The following is a 21,665-nucleotide window of genomic DNA, read 5'->3' as shown; positions in this document are numbered from 1 at the left end:
TTTCCTTCTTTTGAATTGCTGTATTTGCATAGAGAGTTGTATACTTTGATTTTACTGTCTATATTACTTATACCCTCCTTTTAAAACTGGAATTTAAAAAACACTAAGTTACTGTAGGTTTATTCCAAACATTTTGTAACAGCCTCAAAAATATGTAAAAGTCTCATTATTATCTTCTACTCTTTCTCAGTTGCACATGTTTGCTTTCTTAATTTTGTCAAGTGTAATCTTATGATATGCAAAGTTTTATTTATGTATTCATTTATTACATATTTACCTTGCTGTAGTGCAAATGCATTTTTCCATGTTGTGGTATGCTGCACATGACCATGATTTTACAGGGTTGTAACATATTTCATGGCAATGTACTTATTTAGCCTTTCTTACATTCCCAGACAGTTACATTCATTTTGTTTTCTAATTGGGACTAAGAAAGATATGCATAATTAATGAAAAGCATTACTTTCTCAGGATAGGTTGTAAGGAAAGATTTCCAGAGGCGGTTGATTCTGGGATGTCTGGGTCAAGTGTAAGTGTGCTGCGGGGCTCAGGTCTCTCTGATGGGGAATGGCTGCTTGGTGATCACTGGCCGCAGCCAGAAGGTGAACGTCTGGCTCTGCCCTCCCTGCTCTCAGTGCACTGATTAAATCTGTTGTACCAAAGCTCATCATTTGGACTTAAAAATACAAGCATGTGTCAGCAAAGAGACCGAGGAAGAATAAAAATACTAATTCATGTTAAATGAATATTTTCAGTAGTATGTAAGTGAAATCCGTTTTGCCAAGTTAGTATAAATGATAATGTGAAATGTTTTCTTCCCACAAGAAATAAATAACATATTAAGAGGGCAGCTGGTTAACTTGAACCCTTGAGGATTAAACAGACGTGGTTTCATTTAAAATTACACTTGTGTATATTATAATTCAGCAGCTTATGACAGCGATGGAATGAGACCTTTATCTCCCTTTTTCTGCCCCGCCACACAGGATCTGAAGAAGAAGCTGAAGAAAAACAGGACAGTGAGAAAGCACTTTTAGATCTCTGACTTCTGCTTTGTAAAAGTAAGTGAAAATGAAACCATCAACCATGTGGTTAGAAAAGGAGCATTTTCTCTGAGCAGATCGACAGTAAACTTCAAAGACTATGAGTATAAGGAGAGAGCCAGATGTGTCATAATGACATAAATTCAATAACAGCCTTTTATTAATGTCAAATTTCTTAGAAGTTTTTTCTACAGAGAAATAACATCAGTAGGGTTTGAAAAATACTCCAGAGTCCCAAGTCTGCAAAGAATAAGGAGGAATACATTTTGTTAACTTAGTCAGAATGCCATGGCCAGACACTATTTCTGTTTGAAACATTAACCTGTTGGTGCTGTAGGGACAGCAGTCCTGTGAGATGTAGGGACTGCTATTAGCTCTGTGTCCCATGGAGGGAGCCCAGATGGCGTGGGTAACACAGGTCAGTGTGGGGAGCCAGACTCGAACTCACCCACTGTCTGTGGCACCAGGAGCACTGCAGGCCTCCCTGGATACTCCCCACCTGTGAGGAGCTACTGAGCTGTCCATTGGAAGCTCTAAGGTGGAATGGTGCTAAATCCCTCAGACTATCAAAGCAAATCATTTCAGTCTCACAAAAATAGTTAAATATTTTCTAAAATGCTTAAAAATAAAATCATGCACGGCCACACCAGTGTCCTCTATGTGTCTCCTGTGTTACAGTCCATCCTCAGTATGGAGGTTTTCATACAGGTGTAAGGCAGCGTGACTCTGCCTCTCAGTGTTTTGTCTTCACTCTCTTTCCAAGCGGGAAGAGCCCTCACTGAAAGTCATCTGAGAGAAAAGATGGACATGGGTCTCCTTCTTCGAAGTTGAAATGGTGGCTTTGTGGAACAGCTAATGAAGGATTTAATTATGGTGATACCTCACGGACATTGTCCCATATGCACACTGCTCAGTCGCCTGCCTGTGGCCCTCAGGTCATGTTGTAATCTTCCTCTGTCCAGTGAGATCAAGTCAGACCGTTCAGGAATAATTGAAGGAAAGTTTTGTGCCGTATCAGAATCAAAAGACTTGGTAATAGATTGAAATAACACTTTTGTAGTCAGTGAAACAGCTTTTTATTTCAATTCACAAAATGGAATTTTTTGGTTTCATGTCTCAGATTTCTTTTGTATTTCTTTTTTTAACACCCTCCGTTTCCCTTGTGTTTTCTAACTCACGCACATGTGCTCTTTGTACAATTAAAAATAAATAAAATCCAACATATCAAAGTGACTGGCTGTTTTACTCTGGTGATGTTTAGTGTTTGGTCCATAGTGTTGGGGGGATCGAGGGGGGTTAAGACAAGGAATGTATTCATACTTTCTGTATTTGTATCATGAAATTATCTCTTTCTCTGAGATAGGGTTTTTAAATAGTCTATATACTTTTATTTGAAATCCATTAAAGGACTATGAAACTATTGCTATCAATTCTCCATCCTGTTTAGCTAGTTTGAATTAAAATGAATTGAATAATATCAGGAGCTACTTTTTCATACATAAATATTCACTTTACTGCTCTCATGGGAGCAGTAGATCTGTCAGTTTTCCATCTCCTATCATCATGTTAGTCAAGTAAAACTTACTTCACGTCATCTTGATGCTGCTGATGTGGGTGGAACCTGTGCCTTCATACAGATCCCCGTCCCCAGCTGTGCTTGTCCTGAGTGGCCACACCTCAGCAGCAGGGCTGGGAAGGTCAGGGAGGCTGGGGTCTGCCCAGGGCGAGCTGGTGAGGAAACTCTGTAGGGTCTGCACTGGGGCTAAGGCCTGAGGACCTCAGTGGCATCATCTCAAGATAGTTGCCTGTCTCAGGAGTGGCATAGATACACACAGCGCACAGATGAGACCTAACCTTGAAGCCAGGACATCAGTTTAACTCCTGTAAGGCACTCCCCACACATGGTGGGCTGAGGCAGTAGAATGTGGCCAGTCAGTAGGATGTGGCCAGTCAGTAGGATGTGGCCAGTCCTCTTAGAAAGAATCCAAGGTTGGATCAGAAGTTGGCTCTGTGAGCACGGACAGAGGAGAAAGAAGTGTCTGACTTGAATGTGCCACAAAGTCAGACTGTGAACCTTTGAAATGATTATCTCTGTGCTGGTTATGCCTCCCCTGAGACTGGCAGGCTTGAGCCCAGAGTCCCGGTCTCTTACTCTGTACCAGGCCCAGGCAATGTACATGTGGGGTAGTAGCTTTTTTATGCTTATATTGGTGAACAAGCTTCATCTAACTGACCCCAATCATGCATTTACCTGATGTTACTGACCTCTGTTAAGCTTTGCTTAAGTTGACTCAAATCATTTTGTCCCTGTAGAGGGACCTCAGGCTATTCAGTATCTGACTTTCAGTTACACATTAAAACTCAGGGCTTCTGTATCTAGGCTTCTAGAGCATATCGCCTTTGGCCACCTGTATGTCCACCTATCCTAATGGACACAGGTCATGTGCCACTGTCTCTACTGAGAAAATTAAAAAGTACTAGCATCTATAAATCTAACACCTTGGAAAGGCACAGATATTTTGTGGAATGTTCTGGATGATCTTGAGGTGCAGACTGCTCCTTCCTCCAGTGCAGGGTCAGGGCAGTGACAGAAGGAGCAGTGTCTATACAGTCCTGGCCACCAGATTCCCAACTCACAGCAGCTAATGCATTTCCTGTGTCCTATGCAGGGCACGAGGGCAACCACAGCATGGAGAGGAAGGTTGGTGGCAGTCACACGTGTGAAGTTGGATAGTTTCTTTGCATTCCTTAGCTGTGACCTTTGAAAGTGAGCTAGTTTGGCTGTGGTTTAACTGCCCTCAGTTTCCTTTCTGACACCCTCACCAGACCTTGCACTGCCCCAACCAGTAAGGGCCGGTTTGCCTTTGAGCCTCTTCCAAGAATCAACCACATCTGACAGAATACGGAAACAGAACAGGACTGAGAACACAGAGCCCCATCAGCCACACCAGCACTTCCTGTCACCCAGTGTCCCCTCCTCCCCAGGGCTCTACTCTGTGCTGCTGAAGTTCAGGGATCTCAATTATAGTTGATGTCTGTGGAGTCTGGCTGTTTGTTTCTAAATGGAAACTTCTGCCTGGTTTCTAACAAAAATAATTTCACTGAAACTGTGAACAAACAAAACCATTTCTATTTTAACTAAGTTGTTAATTATATAAAACCTTTTAACTTTGTAAGGATTCATTGAAGGAAAATATACTTGGAAATTTTCTTTACCCACCTACAGTATATTGAATATTTTGTTTCATATCTTGATCAGCAAAGACACAGGAAACATGTGAATTAGCCAAAAAAAAAAAATCAAAAGATATGAACAAATGCTTCAAAGATAGAGAAAAAGAAATTAAAACTACAATAAGATACTATTTTCACCTGTCAGATCAGCATATTCTTGAGGTTTGACAGCCCATTCTTGGGGTCAAAATGTGACTATACAGAGAGCAAGTTGGCATTCCCATTAAAATAACCAATGCCATGTTCAAAATTACATGTATTTTTTCTCTATATATTAGGAAAATAATAGAAATAAATCAGGGGTCTATTACAGGGAACTGATGAAACACCGTATTTTTTATTCAGTGAAATACCTGTGGCTTCTTAAATGTACTGACATATAAAAGCTCTAGGATTTATAAATGAAGAGAGGTATGCAAAATAATGAATAGTAATGCTACCTTTCAGCAAGAAAATGAAATGAGCATATATAAACATATATGTGTACATCCATAATTACAGATTCAAAACATTTTGATTATTTGAACCATGTGAGTGTATCATCTAACAGTTATGCAAGTTCATGCTGTGCATAATAGGTTTCAATACCATGTCCTGATCATTTTACAAAGATTTTACATTGTTTTGAAGATACATACTGATTTTGTGGCATCCTTTATTATTCTCTTCTTGGACATTTGGGTGAATTTGCAGCTGTTGTATGTGGTACTACAGTGAATGCACATCTTCACATGTACATTTCAGAACATGCACACTGCTTCCTGAGTGAGCTGATGGCTTAGACTCTCTCAGCCCTGTCCATGTGGAGCGAGTCCCATGCCTGGGCAGTGTACCCTGCCTGTGATGGCTCCTGATGACTTGCCATCTGAAGCAGCTGTGCTGGAGATCAGCTGGTCTTTCAGTCACGAGCAGGCCTGTGATAAGGTCCATGCTTCTCTGACTCTAGGCTCCCGGAAGGAGACTAGGAACCACTGGTAGAATGGATTGAGCAGCAAGTCTTAAGCTAGACAATCTAGAATCACGTGGATTCTGGGACTTGTTCCTTATGTAACATAGCCTGTATTTAATACTATAGCTCACTTGTTGTATATTATTGGTCATATTCACTATTGGGATTTACTCTGTTTAATATTGGGCATTCTTTTAAAATTAATTTTATTGGTACATTTTAAGTATACAATATAATGACATTCATCATTGGAAATCTGTACCTTTATGTAATCTATCTTGGTTCTTTTTTTTTTTAAATTTGGTTCTTATTTTTCCCCACTCCCCTGTCCTCCCTTCAATCCCTCCACCCCTCCCTATTTTCAAAGACTTTGTTTCCATTTTTAAATTTTCTCATATTAATTCCATTCTCTTCTTTCCTTTCCCCTACCCCTCCCACTTCCCCTTCCCCTTTGCCCCTTTTCTTCCTATTTCACATTATCTATTATACCTTTTAGTCCTTATTGGAGATTTTTCTGTGTTTAACAAGTCTCTGAGACCTGGTTATCTTAGGGAAATAATCCTCTTGGAGGATCATAGATTGCTAAGTTCTATTCCAACCCAGCCATCCTCCCTGCACAGAAGTAAGAATGGAGAGCATTGTTGGTGCTTTTGCATGTATGTCAGTGTGGGATTCACTATATCTCTACAGTAGCATGGAGCACATACCAATGCTGTTAAGGACATTTCTGTACTATGCATGATCAAATCATCTGATCCCCCCAACTCCAGGAGTCATGGCATACTAACTTCATCTCACAGGAAGAAATTGCAACACAGATTTCAAGTATCTGATGTTGTCCAGATCCAATTCTAGACCCAGCATTGAAGCCCAGACCCTCTCGGTCCAGGGTCCATTTGCTTAACTCCTCTGTCACACTGTCCCTACAGGATTAATGCAGATCTCATGAGAACATTGTGAAGATCAGGAAACATGGCGCTATGAAATGGTACTATTCAGCTGAGCACACACTACCATTCCTGCTGCCATGGAGGGCCTCGTACCAACCATACCTGATTGTGTTGACCTTTAAAAGAGCAGTAACATGGGTATCTTCAAGTGGCTATGGCTCTTTGGTGCCACTATAAGAATTAGAAATGTGGTGTTGCTCATTCTCATGCTGTTTCTCACATCGGACTGTCAGTTCCATTTCATCAAATTAAAGTACCCATGACCCAAGGAAGACTTTGGATATTTTTTATTTATTGTGTCTACTATAACCAACAAAGCATAGAGTTCAGTACCACGGAAGGCCATGTCAGAACGGGTAAAGTGGAGGCTTCTGGGTGATGACCCAGTCCACAGGCACTGAAGTCCTGGCCAGAAACAGCAAACTGCACATCAAGGATGTGAGGACCTGGCTGGCTGGAGGGTCTGTGGGGACCATGGAATGGGGCTCAGGGTGCCATGGGCTGCTCCTTTTAGTGACAGAGGAAGCTACACAGTTTGCCCACTGGTTGGGAAACCCTTATGCAATAATGACATAATGTTCATGTGGCCTTTAGGAGCAAAAGCCCAGCCAACCCTCAACAGACACTGCTGGGAACAAGAAATGGTGGAGACACTGTGGCCCTGCATGCTTCCATCTGTCAGGTGCTCTTCCCATCACAGCAGACAGGAGACCTTTTGCATAGACAGTAGATGACAAGGCCCCCATGAAGGGTACTCTTGAGGAGCAGCAGGAAGTAGGTGTAGTAGGCAGAGGTGCTGGTGAGCTGCAGGTGCAACAAACCTAAGAGAAATCAGGACATGAGTTTCAGCTGCATGTGTGACAGCACAGGACACAGCATGGGAAGGTGATGACCTGCACTGAGGTGACACCACCCACCATACCCAAAATCAAAGATCAGCATCTAACCCTTTCCCCAGGACCACCAAGGGCAGGATTCAGTTTGCAATTCAACTTGATTAACAACCTAAGCTAAATTAACACTTTTTAAAATATGAAAACATTAAGGCTTCAGTTTTAATAGCATTCAATAGGAGGACAAAGTTTTTATGAAAACTAGGTTGGATTATTTTTGGCCTCAATACATCTATAAGCAGTAATTACAGATAAGTTCATTAACCACTAACCAAATGCCAAATAGTATACTGAGAGCTTTGATGTAAATATTTAAGTCTTATTTAATCTATCTAACCACCTATGGGAGAGAGAAATTGTTTTTATTCCCGTATTGAGAGGGACTGAGGGCACTGTAAGAAGTAATTTGCCTAATGTGATACACTTAATAACTGAGCCCCAAATTTAACCCAGCAATCTGCCACTGAAGATCTTATTCTTACCTATTCTGTGACTCTTCAACTCTAACTACAGTAGAAATACAAGACTGCAAAAGTTTAAGCCTAAGTGAAAGTTGAATTGGTGACTTAGAAACATGTGAGCTATTACACATTGGGCATGCATGCAGTGAGATCTGTAGCAAGGTACTATCCATGAGAATTCAGTGGTGTTCTCAGCAGGACTGGTGGGAGATTATAGAAGAGAGCATTATAAAAAATGTGAGAAAGGGGTCAATCCAAACACTAAGATGCTCAGTGGTGGTGGCACGCTCCCTTTTCTTTTCTGCATAGCTCTCACTGGGGATTTGATATTACTGGGTAATAGCAATTGATGAGTCTTTGAAGTTTTACAAGAAATATATGATGTCAGAAATCAAAGACAATGACAGTGGCCCCACAAAGGTTACTTGAGTCACAAGGCTAAGTCTCTCCTTGGGGAAATTTTCACTTTATGTCATCTATCTTCATAGAGTCAGAACTGCAGTCATGAGCCATCAGTATAGAAAGGGTCCTCAATAAATGTGTTCCTAACCCCCTCCCCTTGGTCAGGCAACAGTTAACCCCTTACTCATTGGCTTGTGTGGCAGCTGAGGTCCAGAGCTCAGTGGACAATAGAATCAGAGGAAAGGCTGGCAGGGAGAAGTCAATGTTTCCAGTTACATTCTCTTGGCATATGTAAGAAGGAAGGGCCAGAAACTAGAAGTTATCCTGAGCTTGCTTAATGGATATCCTGTGCTAGATGTTTCTTAACTGGGCCCTTCTTTCTTCAATAGCTGAGTGTTTGGTGTAATTCCCAACTGGCACCAGTGCAAAGTATGACTCATGAATGACATCACCCCTCCCCCATGTTCCTACAGCTGACCATTAAAAGACCAATCTGCAACCTGTCTGTAGTGCCCACAAGCCCATGCACTTCCCTCCCTGCCACACGTCCATCCTGTTTCAGGGCCTTGGCCTTGGAGTTTCTTGCTCTATGACTCTGACATAGAGGAAGAACACAGAGCGAGTAAGGAAGGATATGAACTCTTCATTTGAGGGCCTGAGTTGAACCTTTAGGTCTAGCTGTGTGGCATGTGAAAAGGACTTAGTTTTATCTCACTCTCTTCATCTGTAACATGGGGTGTAAACTATTGTACCATGAGATAGGAACATTATGAGGATTAACCAAGGAAATCCATACAGAAGACACCCCAAATTCGTATGTATAAAAATACTTGGTACCCAGAAGGAAGCTCCCCTGCCTCCATCCCAGGCTCCTAGGGCAGAGAAGGTGAGCCGGTCCCAGCACCCAGAAGGAAGCTCCCCACCTCCATCCCAGACTCCTAGGGCAGAGAAGCTCAGCCGGTCCCAGCACCGGAAGGAAGCTCCCTGCCTCCATCCCAGGCTCCTAGGGCAGAGAAGCTCAGCTGGTCCCAGCACCTGGAAGGAAGCTCCCCCGCCTCCATCCCAGGCTCCTAGGGCAGAGAAGGTGAGCCGGTCCCAGCACCCAGAAGGAAGCTCCCCACCTCCATCCCAGGCTCCTAGGGCAGAGAAGGTGAGCTGGTCCCAGCTCCCGGAAGGAAGCTCCCCCACCGCCATCCCAAGCTCCTAGGGCAGAAGGGAAGCTGAGCTAGTCCCAGAACCCAGAAGGAAGCTCCCCTGATGCCATCCCAAGCTCCTAAGGGCAGAGAAGGTGAGCTGTGTGGGCCCCAGAAGCAACCCCCCCATGGAAATGAGAAAACACATAAACAGCCTCAAAAACAGAGTTCCAGATCACCTGCAGCAACCCCAAAGGGAAATGAGATGGAACAATCTGATACTCAACCACCTGGACTCTCTGAACTGGCAACAAAAGAGGATCTGGGAAAAATGAAATCAGAAATAATTACTCTGATAACAGCAAAGATTTTGCTCATGGTGCAAGATATGATTAATAAATCTAGAGAGGACACAGATAAAAAAAATAGAAGATCTGAGGAACATGATGGAATCCCAACATAGGAAACAAATGGAATCCATAAAACAGATACAAACAGATTTCCAAGAGATTAAAAACTTCATGGAAAGTCTGTGCAGCAGAATGAGCCAATGTGAGGACAGAATTTCATATATAGAAGATAAGATTGCAATTAGGAGGAAAAGAAAAATTGCTTTAAAATTGTAAGGGAACACAAGAAATCAATCCAGCAGCTGCTAGACGATGCAAAGAAGAATAACATAAGACTGATTGGAGTCAATGAAGAAAGAGGAGAGAGTGCAGATGACATAAAAAAAACTGTTCACAGAAGTGATGGCAGAAAACTTCCCAAGCAGGGGAAAACAACTTGACATACAGATATGTGAGACATATCCAGCTAGCTTTAATCAAAAAACATCTACACATAGGCATATAATAGTTAGGATTCCAGAAACCCAACAGAAGAACAAAATTCTACAAGCAGTGAGAGAAAAGAAACAAATCACATACAAAGGAAAGCCCACCAGAATCACAGCAGACTTCTCAGTGCAAACCCTCAAGGCAAGAAGAGCTTGGAGTGATGTATTTCAAGCCTTACAGGAAAACAGCCTCCAACCCAGACTGATGTACCCTGAAAAACTGTCTTTCAAAATTAATGGAGAAATAAGATACTTTCATGATAAAGAGCACCTCAGGAACTTCATGAATACCAAACCGGCACTCCAAAAAATTTTAGACAATACCCTAGAAAAGACAATGAGAATCACAACTCCAGGAAACCCAGCAGAATGAATCCATTGGGCATGACAAATTAAACACAAAGGGAGAGAATCCAACAAAAAGAAAAGGTCATGACAAGACTTTTAAAACTTTGAACTTCATCTCCCTAATGAGTGTATAATTCAATCTTATTATTGTACTGATTAGTATTTTTCTGATTCTAGAGTTGCACACCATTCCTTGTACTATACTGGCTATTATCTTCTTATGTCTACATTTTAATTGGGTTGTCTATTAATGAGCTGTAAGAGTTCTTTATATATTCTGGTCATAGGTTATATGCATTGTAAATATGGTCTGTTTAAGGACTACTTTTCATTTTAATGATGTCATTTGAAGTTCTAAATTTCAATGGAATCTCATTTATCAATTTTTTTCTTTTATACATCATGTCTTTTGTATCCTAGGTAGTTCTTGCCTGCCCTGAATTCATAAATATTTTCCCTTATAATTTCTTCTTAAAGTTTTACACTTTTAGGTTTTCTTATTTAGGTTCATAGATCCCTTCAAGTTATTTTCATGTATGGAAATAAAGGGTTGAGGTTAAATTTTTATATACGGATACCAGGTATTCTAGTGCCGTTTGCTGAAAATACTCTCTCTTCCTTGGCTCTTGAATTGAGTTTATATTCTATAAAACGCTAATGTTAAATAATCTTTCAAAACTCAGTGGACCATATATGTGGGGTTCTATTTCTAGATTCTCTGTTTTATTCCAATGATCTATATGTCTTTCCTTACACCAACACTGCCTTGATTACTGTAGCTTTAGAAGTCTTAAAATTAGGTACTAAACGTCTTCCAACACTGTTTTTGTTTTTGTTTTTGTTTTTAAATCTTCTAGGTCCTTTGTACTCCTACATAACTTCTAAATTTCAATATCCAATTCTTCATTTATAGCAAGTTTACACAGAACTGAATTTTTATATATATCTTGTGTTTTCTAATCCTGCTAAATTCAAGTATAAGTTCTAGGGGCTCCTAGAGATTTCTTAGTATTTTCTCTGTAGATGATCATTTCATCTACATATAAAGATTTTGCTTCTGCCCTGCCAATCCTATCCTAGTTGTGTCATTTTATTACCAGACTATTTTGGTGGGGCCTAGGTTTCATAGTTTAATAGACAGACAAAGAGTAAGCATATCTGCCCTTGTTCCCCACCTTAAGGAGAAAGTATTATATCTTCTCCATTCATATAAGGTGTTCTCGCTGGAAGTATGAAGTACACATCTTTAATCTGTTGAGAAGTTTCTGTTCTACTTCTAGTCTCCTGATAGCTTTTACCATGAACAGCTGTAGAATTTAGTCCAATGCTTTTTCTCCAACTAGTGACAGGATCATATGGCTTTTTCCTTTCCTCTGTTAAAATGATGACTTCTGGGGGTGGATCTTCCAATGCTGAACCAACACTGCCATCCCTATAACAAAACCACTTTCTACATCCTGCCAGATCTGACTTCTAATAATTTGTTTTGTTAAAACAAATTTCTATCTATGTTCATACTTTTTTCTTCTATTATCTTTATCCAGTTTTAGGAATAGCACAATGTTGATTTCCTAAAATGAGGGGAGAAGTGTTCCTTCTTTTTTCTGCTTTAATTGTTTGCTCTAATTTATCAGTTAAAATGTTTATGAGCCTGCTGTTGTCATATAGGTAGGTTTTCAAGCTAGGAATATACTTTCTTTAATAGGTGTTATTCAAATTTTATATTTCCTCCAGAGTTAGTTTCATTAATTTGTCTTCCAAGGTACTTCTTAGAAGTTGTCAAATTTATTTCAAAAAAGATTTTTGTAATATGCTTCCTATATCCTTTTAAATTCTGTAAAATCTGTGGTAATGTCTCCTAGGTCTTGATATTGTAATTTAAGAAATGTATAACTGATATTGTGTAACAGGAAGAAAAGGCCTAAAAGAGCAGGGGAATTGGGAGGCATAGGGGAAGGGAAAAAAGAGAAAGGAAATAATATGAGAAGAGGAAAAAAATGGAAACAAGGTCTTTGCAAATAGGGAAGGGTGGAGGGGGTGAAGGGAGGGCAAGGGAAGGGGAAAAAAATAAGAACCAAGAGACTCATGTAATGGTACAAGATCCCAATGATGAATGTAACTGTATTTCATACCTAAAATGTACCAATAAAGTTAATGGGGAAAAAAATACTTGGTAAATACTGCCAAGTCACATCACTAGCAACTTAAAAGAATCTAGAATTAACTTGATATTATGCTTTTCCCAGTTATTAGAAGCAAGAAACACTTGATGAAGTCACTTTGTTAAAATAGTTCAGAGCGTATCAGTGTATCCTCTACTTGAAGTCATATCATGCCCAAATTAGTAATTTGCAATGTTAATATGATCCCTACGAAGTGATGCATGATTGTAAAGTGTCAATCAATCTTGAAACATCTAGCCATTGCGATTTTACTCACTTAAGCTATGACAATTCAAGTTAAAATCATTAAAAGGAAAAAACTTCTGAAGCATGCCATAAAATGGAATAGACAATAAAACTTACCATTTTCATCTTTCAAGCAAGCTTCAGGTTCAGTAGTACTGATAACTAGAAGATAGGAAAATAGGTACTTGTCAATTATTCCTATTATTTGGCACTGTGCATATTTACGTGTATGTGTGTGTGTGTGTATGTGTGTGTAAAATCTTTTGACAAACACAGGTGAGATAGTCGATATTAATAGATGCTAGTACCAGCTGAGTGCGCATTGCTGGGCCAGTGCACTGTGTTAGATCTCTCAGATCATCTTGTTTAACTCCTCAACAACACTTAAGAGAGTTGTGTTCTGGATGGTTCCGTGTTATGGAGGAGAAAAATCGGTTAAGGTAGATCAAACCCCTAGAATTTCAAATCCAGTTCAAAGGATAATGTGAGTATTTAAAAGATAGAACATAATTATGCCACTGTAGACTGAAAATCTGAGTATTTTTATTTTTTGTAGCCAATAGCCTCTTTTTATTATAGCAGCTGAGCATTTCAGTCCGAGTGCCATTTTTCAGAAAATAGATAAGCCAAGTCACAATTTAGGCTTGCTAAATAAAACTCAAGATAAGAGTTATATTTATGTACAATTAAAAGACAAAGCTAGAATAACTTGATATTCTTTTTCCCAAGAAGTCAAAACATAGACACAAGAATGAATGAAGTCCCTTAGTTGAAATAGTTCAGAACATGTCACTGTATCTTCTCATTTGCATGATTCTCATCCCAAGATCAGTAGTTTACTGTGTTAATATGTTGCCAAGGAAAATATGGATTAATTTAAAATATCACTCAGTCCGCTGTGGAACATCCACCCATTCTGATTTTTCTGCATTAATTCAGGGAAGTCCGAAAGTTAAGCTAGCCAGGAAGATGTAAAAAGCTGTAGCAAAAAAAAAGCCAAATATACTGAACTTACCATTTTTGCCTTTCAAATCAGGTTCTCTGCGAGTAACAATGGTGACTAAAAGAAAACAGACCAAATAGTGTCAATTATTCATGTCTGATCTTTGACAATATGTGTACATGTGTATAAACATATGAGGTGTGATTGAAAAATATGAGGAGTGTTGAAATTTTAAAACTTCAGCACAATAGAAGACATATTGCCAATAATCCTCCTCAATATATCTCCCCATGGATTGAACACACTGATCCCATCATTGCCATGTTCTGAACCAGTTCTGGAATTCTTCTTTCTGGTCTTTATGAGGTGCGATCCAAAGATACGGTGAATGTTCAAATTCAAATAATTATTACATTAAAAGACACATTGCCATTAATCCTTCTAGAACTATTCCCTCTTTCTTTGAACACATTCATCTCTTCATTCTTGCCACTTTCTGAAGCAGTTCTGGAAGTCCTCTTTCATGAATACTGTTGGTTGCTCTGTCATAGCTGCCTTGATGCCCTGAATCAGTTCAAAATGTTTCCCTTTCGTGGTCATTTTGACTTTAGGGAAAAACTAGAAGTCACAGGTGCCAGATCTTGTGAATTAGGTGGATGAAGACACACTGACATGCTTTTAGGAACTTGCTTTTTTGTTAGACAGCACTCAGAAGCACTGTTCATCATATTTTTTTTAAATGATACCTGGCAAAGACAGTCACAAGAGAACTTCCAGAACTGTGTGTATCAACATACATACATACACATAAACATATATAAAATCTCTCAACAGAAGGACCAGAGAAACAGTCATTAAAAATATAATCTCTGCTATTCCAGGAATAATTGGTCCCACTCTATCTAATTCTGTAGATATTCCATATATTATATTGCTACACAGGAATATGTTGAAGTTCTCAGATTAGTTTAACTCCTTTTAAAATCACTTGATTCATTTGTAGCCCCATGTGTTATTTTTTAGCTTTTACAAAACCAAAGCAAAACAACAACATGCAGGAAGCAGCATTAGAAATGGATGTGAGATTACCTTAATGGAAGTGCCTTCTTTAGCTTTGTTGTCAAGAGAAGCCCATGAAAGACGCTTGGCGTCAAAACCTTATTAAACTAGATACTCTCTCCTACGTACTATTCATTACCATGGAACTTAGTATTCTTTTTAGTTTTCTCTGACACTAGAAAAATCATAACCTAAAAGGACACTTAAGGACATTCTTTATGTTAAACTTGTACTTTCATATTGCTTCCTTTCTGTTTCTTCAGGATTCCTTTTGGACATGGACCTGAATCTTTTTTTTTATTATAATTTTTATTAGTACATGTTTACCAGTAAATACATGAAAAAATGTTCAACATCTCTGGCCATCAGAGGAATGCAAATTAAAATAGTAAGATTCTGGAAAAGAGTGGCTACCGTCAAGAAATCAAATAACAAAGTGAGGCTGTGGGGAAAAGGGACTCCTTCTATGTTGTTGGTGGGATTGTACACTAGTACAGCCATTATGGAAATCATTATGGAGATTCCTAAAGAAACGAAAACTAGACATTCCATTGGACCTATATATTCCCCTTCTAAGTAACTTCCCAAAAGAGTTAAAGATGTCATATTATAGTGATACATGCATATCCATGTTTATAGCAGCACATCTCATTAATTAAATGTTGGAAGTTAATTATGTCAATAATATATTCTTGAGTGACTAGGAAAAGATCATTGTCTCTTCACTACAGCACATCTACCTTGGAACACTAACTCCTCCCACATTCCCACTTGGGCCTGACATAGACTGGTAGTACAGTAAATGTTTGTGCTTCTGCATTTACTGAGGGCAAGAAGTACATCCATCATGGAGAAGGGAAATAGGTTCATACACATTAGCCTCACCCAAGCTTAAATTATGAAATTTTGTCTAATAGTAATTTAAAAAATCAGAAAAATTCAATGCCAACATAAAATTCCAGCGGCCATGGTTATTCTATATTCTTTTGAGCTGGAGTCACACTCTATTAAACATCATTTTGTCAAAAAAGAACTGAGTGTTTATAGATTAAACTTTGTGCATAGAAAAATTGAAGTACATATGCTGGCTTGGTAAAACATGCTTGAAAGGCACAAAATTGTTCTTATTTCTAAATCAACTAAATTCATCCAAAGTGAAAAACTGCTTGTCAGTGTTTAGCAAGTCTTACACTGCTATGTGCTTTCACCTACGTTGTGTCACATAGTCCATATGACAGTTATTAAAAAGATCAGTGATCTTAATATTCTAGATGTTGAAACTGAGGCTGAGAAAGCTTATGTAAAATTTTCAATTTTGTCCAAAGCCTCTACCATTTTCTTTCTGTGAATAAAATAGCAGGACATTTATGGTACTATTAAATGTAATAAGATTTAAGAAAGATTTACATTTGTTTTTATTAGTACTTGACAGACAAAGAAAAGTGGAGAATTTCCTTTCAAATAAATGTTCTATTATACTTATATACACATACCTTCATTTACTGGAGGAAAGAAAATCTCTTGATCAACGCTTCCTTTATTATTCTCATGTTTGAGGATACATCTGTGCTCTTTATCCATTGAATCTCCAGTCACTGTTAACCAGCTGAACTTTATGTAGGTGTCTTTAGTCTTCGTGGTATCTCCCTGCTGAGACTGCAGAATCATATTCCCATCCTTTTCTTTCCAATATATCTTAATAACATCGGGGAAAAATTTCTCCAGAACACAAAGATATGTCCCAGCCTTGTGGAGATTTATTTCAGCATTTGAAGGAAGAAAAATTGTGGGCTTGGGGGAAATGTCTCCATCTGAACTTCTATCTGTGAGGAAAATTGAATATCAATAAAGAGAATTATTAGGTAAATCTAAATATGGTTTGGAAAAGCCCCAGGCACAGCAGTAGGATAACAGAGTACCGTTGATTGCATGCCCACTGTGACCTTTCACCCTATTTATCTAATTTCCATAGGAATAAGGGTCAGAAAGTAGGTGTTTATTTTTGTCCATAATAATACACTGTCATTTGTTTTAATAAAAATCTGTGTGTACTAACAATCTACCAGCTTGATCCCTGAACTCCAACTGTGGATCCTATTCCCAGTTCTGAAGTTCTCTAAGGTCTCCTAGTTAATCTCTTCTTATACAACGTCTCACTTTTACATCTGAGCTACCTTAAGGTTTTTGGGCCAGGCAGTATTTAAAGCTGCACTTCATCTTATTCACAGTGTCTTGCCTTTAGAAGCAAAGGAGAGATATTTCCAAAATTTGAAGTAAAAAAATTATTGTTTCTTTTCAATAATGCACCTCTGTTAGTCTTACCGATTAACACACTTATCCAAATTCTGCTTTGCTTTGGAAAATGTTCACTAAAACCATATTTTAGTTTAGAGTTTCATTTGAAGTTTGAGCATTACTGTAACTATACATCAAGAGTGCCTTTTTCATACTTGTTTTAATATGAATTGATCACATTATAAAAAGGTATGCATAGCTGCATATCCATATTTTGACTCTCTCAAAATTAGTATCTACCCCATGGCTATGTTATATTTTGGGACTTCTTTTATTCTCTTACCCTAACCTGCTGAATAAAATGTGCATATAACTGGTGCATTGTTAAAAGTTTGGTTCCAGAGTTTCTCCCAGACACAATGTCAACATAACACAAAGCCTCACATGTGTTTACAAACACATCACATGTACCTGGAGTTATAACAGGTTATACATTTTTAATCTAATGACTTATTGTAAATGTTAGAACGCCTTCTAATTTGATTTGCAACTGACACTCAAATGCTTTGCCAATATTCTCTTCACACTAATTTGAAGTTATTGTAACAATTCAATGGATACATTTTTGAGGAAACAATTGAATTTCTCATTTGAGAAGAAAGGGCAAAAGTTTTTGAGGCTCTGCCTGTTTCAGCAAAGCTCCTGGTTTTTCACAGAATCAGTAAGTATGCAGTGTGAATGTTTCTGCCCGTGTAATAGACAACTGGGTGATAATGTTATTTTAATTTCTTACATCTTGCTTTTAGTGCAAATAGTAAGACTGTCTATATTTCTCCAGCTATACACATTATTTGTAGTTCAAAAGCATGTTATAAAAGGACTAAATTTTCAGTTGTGCTTTGTATAATTTTAGCCTAAGTCAATACATTAAATCTAATTTTCATCATAGGAGCATGTGTTTCTTCACAAATACTTTATATTTGTTATAAGAAAGAAACTGATCAATTGATGAACTGGAAAATATTTTTTTACAGTAGCATACACTTCATTGCTTATCTCTTTTCCTTAGAAATATCCTAAGTTTCATACTTTTGAGGAAGAAAATAAATCTTCACCTTTCATAACTTTCTCATTACAATAGTTAGCTAAGTATTAGTGTACTTTTTTATATGGTTATTACTTACACTCTAGATTTTTATATTACATTGTCTTTTTAAACATGGCTTTTACATATTGCATTAAGAGTGTTTTTCATGGGAAGTTTGTTTTGTGATGCATAGAGTGGAATCTATTCTATCTTATTTGAATAACAGAATGGCTACCATATATTTTATTTGACAAACAAATAAAACTATCTTATTCATTTGTGCATGTTTATTTACCTGCTTATATAATACACTGCATTAAATTCCCTAACTTTGTATTTTAACATGTAATGGTATGGATTATATATATATTTACCAAATATCAGTGGCATTTTTTTCTTCAAAGTATGATATTTCAAATCTATATATGAAAGTTCATGTGCTTTATTTTTATTTTCCTTTCACCAAATAGTTACAGCTATTTCATATTTAAATATGCATTTCAGATTTACGACTAGTTTCCAACTACATTTATTTGATTTTGTAGCCTGAACATTTTCTGTATGAATTTTTTTTTCTTTTGTACCAGGGATCATCCTCGGGTCCTTCCACTTGTGAGACAGGTGGCAGAACCACTGAGCTAAATTCCCTGTCTTTTCTGTATGAATTTAAAGTTCTTTTTCTGATAAATATGGTGAGAAGCCTAATTGTATTGGCTAAAAAGTTTGGGACTAATTAAGATTTGCTTTAGAGATATTAATTAAGATAAAGAATAGAGATTTTAAAGCACATAGATCAAGACAATTTTTAAAAAATATCTCATGGTTTAATTTTTTCTTGCCAGCTGATTAAAAACTCTTCCAAGGAGAAACAAAACTCTTCAGATTCCATTTCTTTTTGTATGAGTAGATGTTAAGATTAACCTTCCATTTGAGGAGCCAGAAGTGCAGCTGAATCCCGCAGAGAATTTCTTCTCTGTGAATTAATAACTGTTCTCCAGACTGGATGAAACATCCTCTTTACATTTGAATTGGAAGAACATTTATCGAGCACCTATAATATGTTGGACAATGTTCCAAGAACTTTATTCACAGTACTTCATTAAATTGTTATATAACCTGGATTCATACTGGATTAAAAACTCAAGCCAAAGAGTCATCACCCATATTCACTCAGCTTTATGTGGTGTAGCCAGGCCTCCAAGTCTGCCTCCCTGGGAAACTCAGACTCTCTCGCAACATACTTGGCCATGAGAAAAGGGAATGAGTCCACTTCAGTGAGTCTATCACAGATATCAAATAGTGGACTTTGTCCCAGGCTCATTTTAATGGTATCACTGTATACTTTCTATGTGAGCACTTTATGGAAGTTCACATGTCCACACAACCAAATCCTAATATCTGTACATACAGCATTGTCTATAATCTCCTTTAGTATATGCATTTGTATCAAAATTTCTAAGACTTCCACAGCAAATTCCCTTCAAATTCCTTTTTTTTCCTAAACATTCATACTGTTACCCCCCCAAATCAAGTTTTTTCTTCCCCTCTAATACCTTGGAAATATCGTCTTCTGATACTCACCTATGACCACAAGTTTTGTTCCTCCACCGAAGAGTTTCTTAGCGTAATTCCACAACGATTGGTCCCATGTCAAAAACTCAAAGATAATTTAGTGACCCTGAGTTCTTCCAATCCTGGGGAAACACAATGGCCTGGAATTCTGTAGACACCAGGATTCTGGTCTTGGTTCATTTTGCTCATAAACAGTTCAGTGCCTGAGCACATTGGATAACTTTGAAGTTTTTGGTCACTACATCACTACCAGCACTGAAGTGACACCAAAATGAAACAAGGTGTAAAGAGCAATTTGATTAACGATACTGTTGGAACACAAGAAGATATTATTATTATTAACAATTTACTCTGACTGTTTCAACATGGCATTTTAATCTAATAGAACAAAGCCTCACCTTTACTTAGAAATTCAGCTTTCAGAATTGCAACTAGTCCCATGGCATTACAAGTGGGAGACATGTTCACCTGTCCTGAGTTACCAGTCAACTTGGTAAACCCACAATCACAGGAAACACACCTTTTAATACCCAAGTTTTAATAGGCTCTCAGCTACCTTTCCTGCACATTAAGATAATCAAAGGAAGCCCTGCTCAACCCACCATGTGAGTCAGGCTGTGGAAACACTTTACTTGTATTGTCTAAAACCATGGCTATTTCCCAATCAGCAGCACAACCCATATGAATTCAAACCTTTCATCAGAGAGTTCTGCGTTCTCTCGGCTCATGACAAAGTCAAGCTTGCAATTCCCATCTCAGCCCTTCCAGGTGGAATGATTAGAAGAATTGCAGGTTCTCAAAGCCATCTTAGATCATTAAATATTATCTGTGTGACCCTGTGTGCTAAGATCCCCATCCAGGCATGGCATTGGATGTTAGGGCCACAGCACTGATACCATGGTGGTTTGAAATAGGTTTGTTTAAGGATCATTTCCTTAATTTTCCAAATAGATCTTGAAAATAATGTCCACTCCCCACTTCACTTTCCTCCTTGAAGTTCTTTTCTCATTTTATCATGAAAAAATATCACATATGAAAGTTTGTTACCATTTATCAGATGATAAAAAGTATGTATGCCACTACATTTTTCTTTCATCTTTGAGCATTAAATTGTACTGTGTGCTTTTTTGCTAGATTATCACATGTCTGTTTTCTTCTACTTCCCTTACAACTTTTGACCTTCCATTCTTATTTCATGGTCTGACTGTACTTGTATATTTGATTTATGCCTTTTCAAATAGATTTTCAAAATAGTTAAATTAATAATCCATAGTATGTGCCTATTAGCATGTCTGTCTTTTCCCTCAGGTGTTTATTGTGTTGTAAGGTGTGGCTCAAATAAGGCATGGGATGGAAAATATGTTCGCAAATCCTAACTTTGTGATAAAATTACAGACATGCTGAATTTAAACAGACTGAGTGCAGGAACATATTATGAGGCTTTAATTATTCCTTATAATGAGGGGTTGCTTTGTAATACAGTCTGTATGTAGTCTGTCATGAAAAGATGCTCTTCTAGCACTCTGATCTAAAAATATAATTCAGGTACACATCCACCTAAAATGAACTTGATTAATACTAGTATCTGGAAATAACATTGACAAAAGAAAAAAAAAAATCTAAGGAATTTAATATGCATTTGATACTTGTTATTTGGAACTAAGGTCTCAAGTAATTTATACTTACTTTATACATATATGGAATGATAATTAATGAAAAATGCATTCCTTTTGTTATGTATACAAATAATTGGTTTTGGAGCTAAAATATCCACTGATATCTGTTTTAATATAATTTTAACTTTCTAAACATATACCAAATTAAAAGTTAGATATTATAGATAGAAACTGGACTATTATTTATATCTGTAAGTTTATACATATCTTTATCTGTAAGTTAACATACACAAGGTAAAAGAAAATACCTTTAATTTTAAAAATTGGTACCCATGAGAAATGAAGGATCACCTTGTATTTCAGCAGATAATATTGTAAAATCATGCGTATTACTTTCTAATCACATTTAGAAGCAAGTACTATTAATCTTAGAAAAAAAACCAAGTTGCATATACTGTTTATTCTAATATGAGCTGTACATTACATGGGAGCTA

General features: G+C 37.7%; 1 protein-coding gene and 1 gene segment (V, D, J or C); one reads left to right on the top strand and one right to left on the bottom strand.

The window, feature by feature from the left end:
• The window catches only part of Stard3nl (STARD3 N-terminal like), a 34,577-nt gene extending 32,301 nt beyond the window's left edge, over positions 1-2,276 (top strand). For 5 of the 7 annotated variants that reach the window (XR_015445279.1, XR_002393300.2, XM_004840275.4 and 2 more), the window contains 2 exons: positions 987-1,061; positions 1,807-2,276. Coding sequence is in view for 5 of the 7 variants with exons in the window: in XM_004840275.4 (XP_004840332.1) it covers positions 987-1,045 (59 nt within the window). In the remaining 2 variants the exon portion in view is untranslated. Of the gene's footprint in view, positions 1-986; positions 1,062-1,721 lie in introns of all 7 variants that reach the window. The other 2 variants (XM_021254563.2, XM_087195832.1) reach the window with 1 other exon arrangement.
• Positions 2,277-6,448: 4,172 nt separating this feature from the next.
• The window catches only part of LOC101712103 (T-cell receptor gamma chain C region C7.5-like), a 37,121-nt gene continuing 21,904 nt past the window's right edge, over positions 6,449-21,665 (bottom strand). The window contains 5 exon segments of the C gene segment in view: positions 6,449-6,997; positions 12,777-12,821; positions 13,675-13,719; positions 16,155-16,484; positions 19,565-19,601. Of these exon segments, the coding sequence occupies positions 6,855-6,997; positions 12,777-12,821; positions 13,675-13,719; positions 16,155-16,484; positions 19,565-19,601 (600 nt within the window).

This window comes from Heterocephalus glaber, unplaced genomic scaffold (genome assembly GCF_053883595.1).
Source record: "Heterocephalus glaber isolate CG9 unplaced genomic scaffold, H.glaber_assembly_v1.0 deba00001610, whole genome shotgun sequence".
Taxonomy (NCBI): Eukaryota; Metazoa; Chordata; class Mammalia; order Rodentia; family Bathyergidae; genus Heterocephalus; species Heterocephalus glaber.
This window is presented reverse-complemented; position numbering and strand designations above follow the sequence as displayed.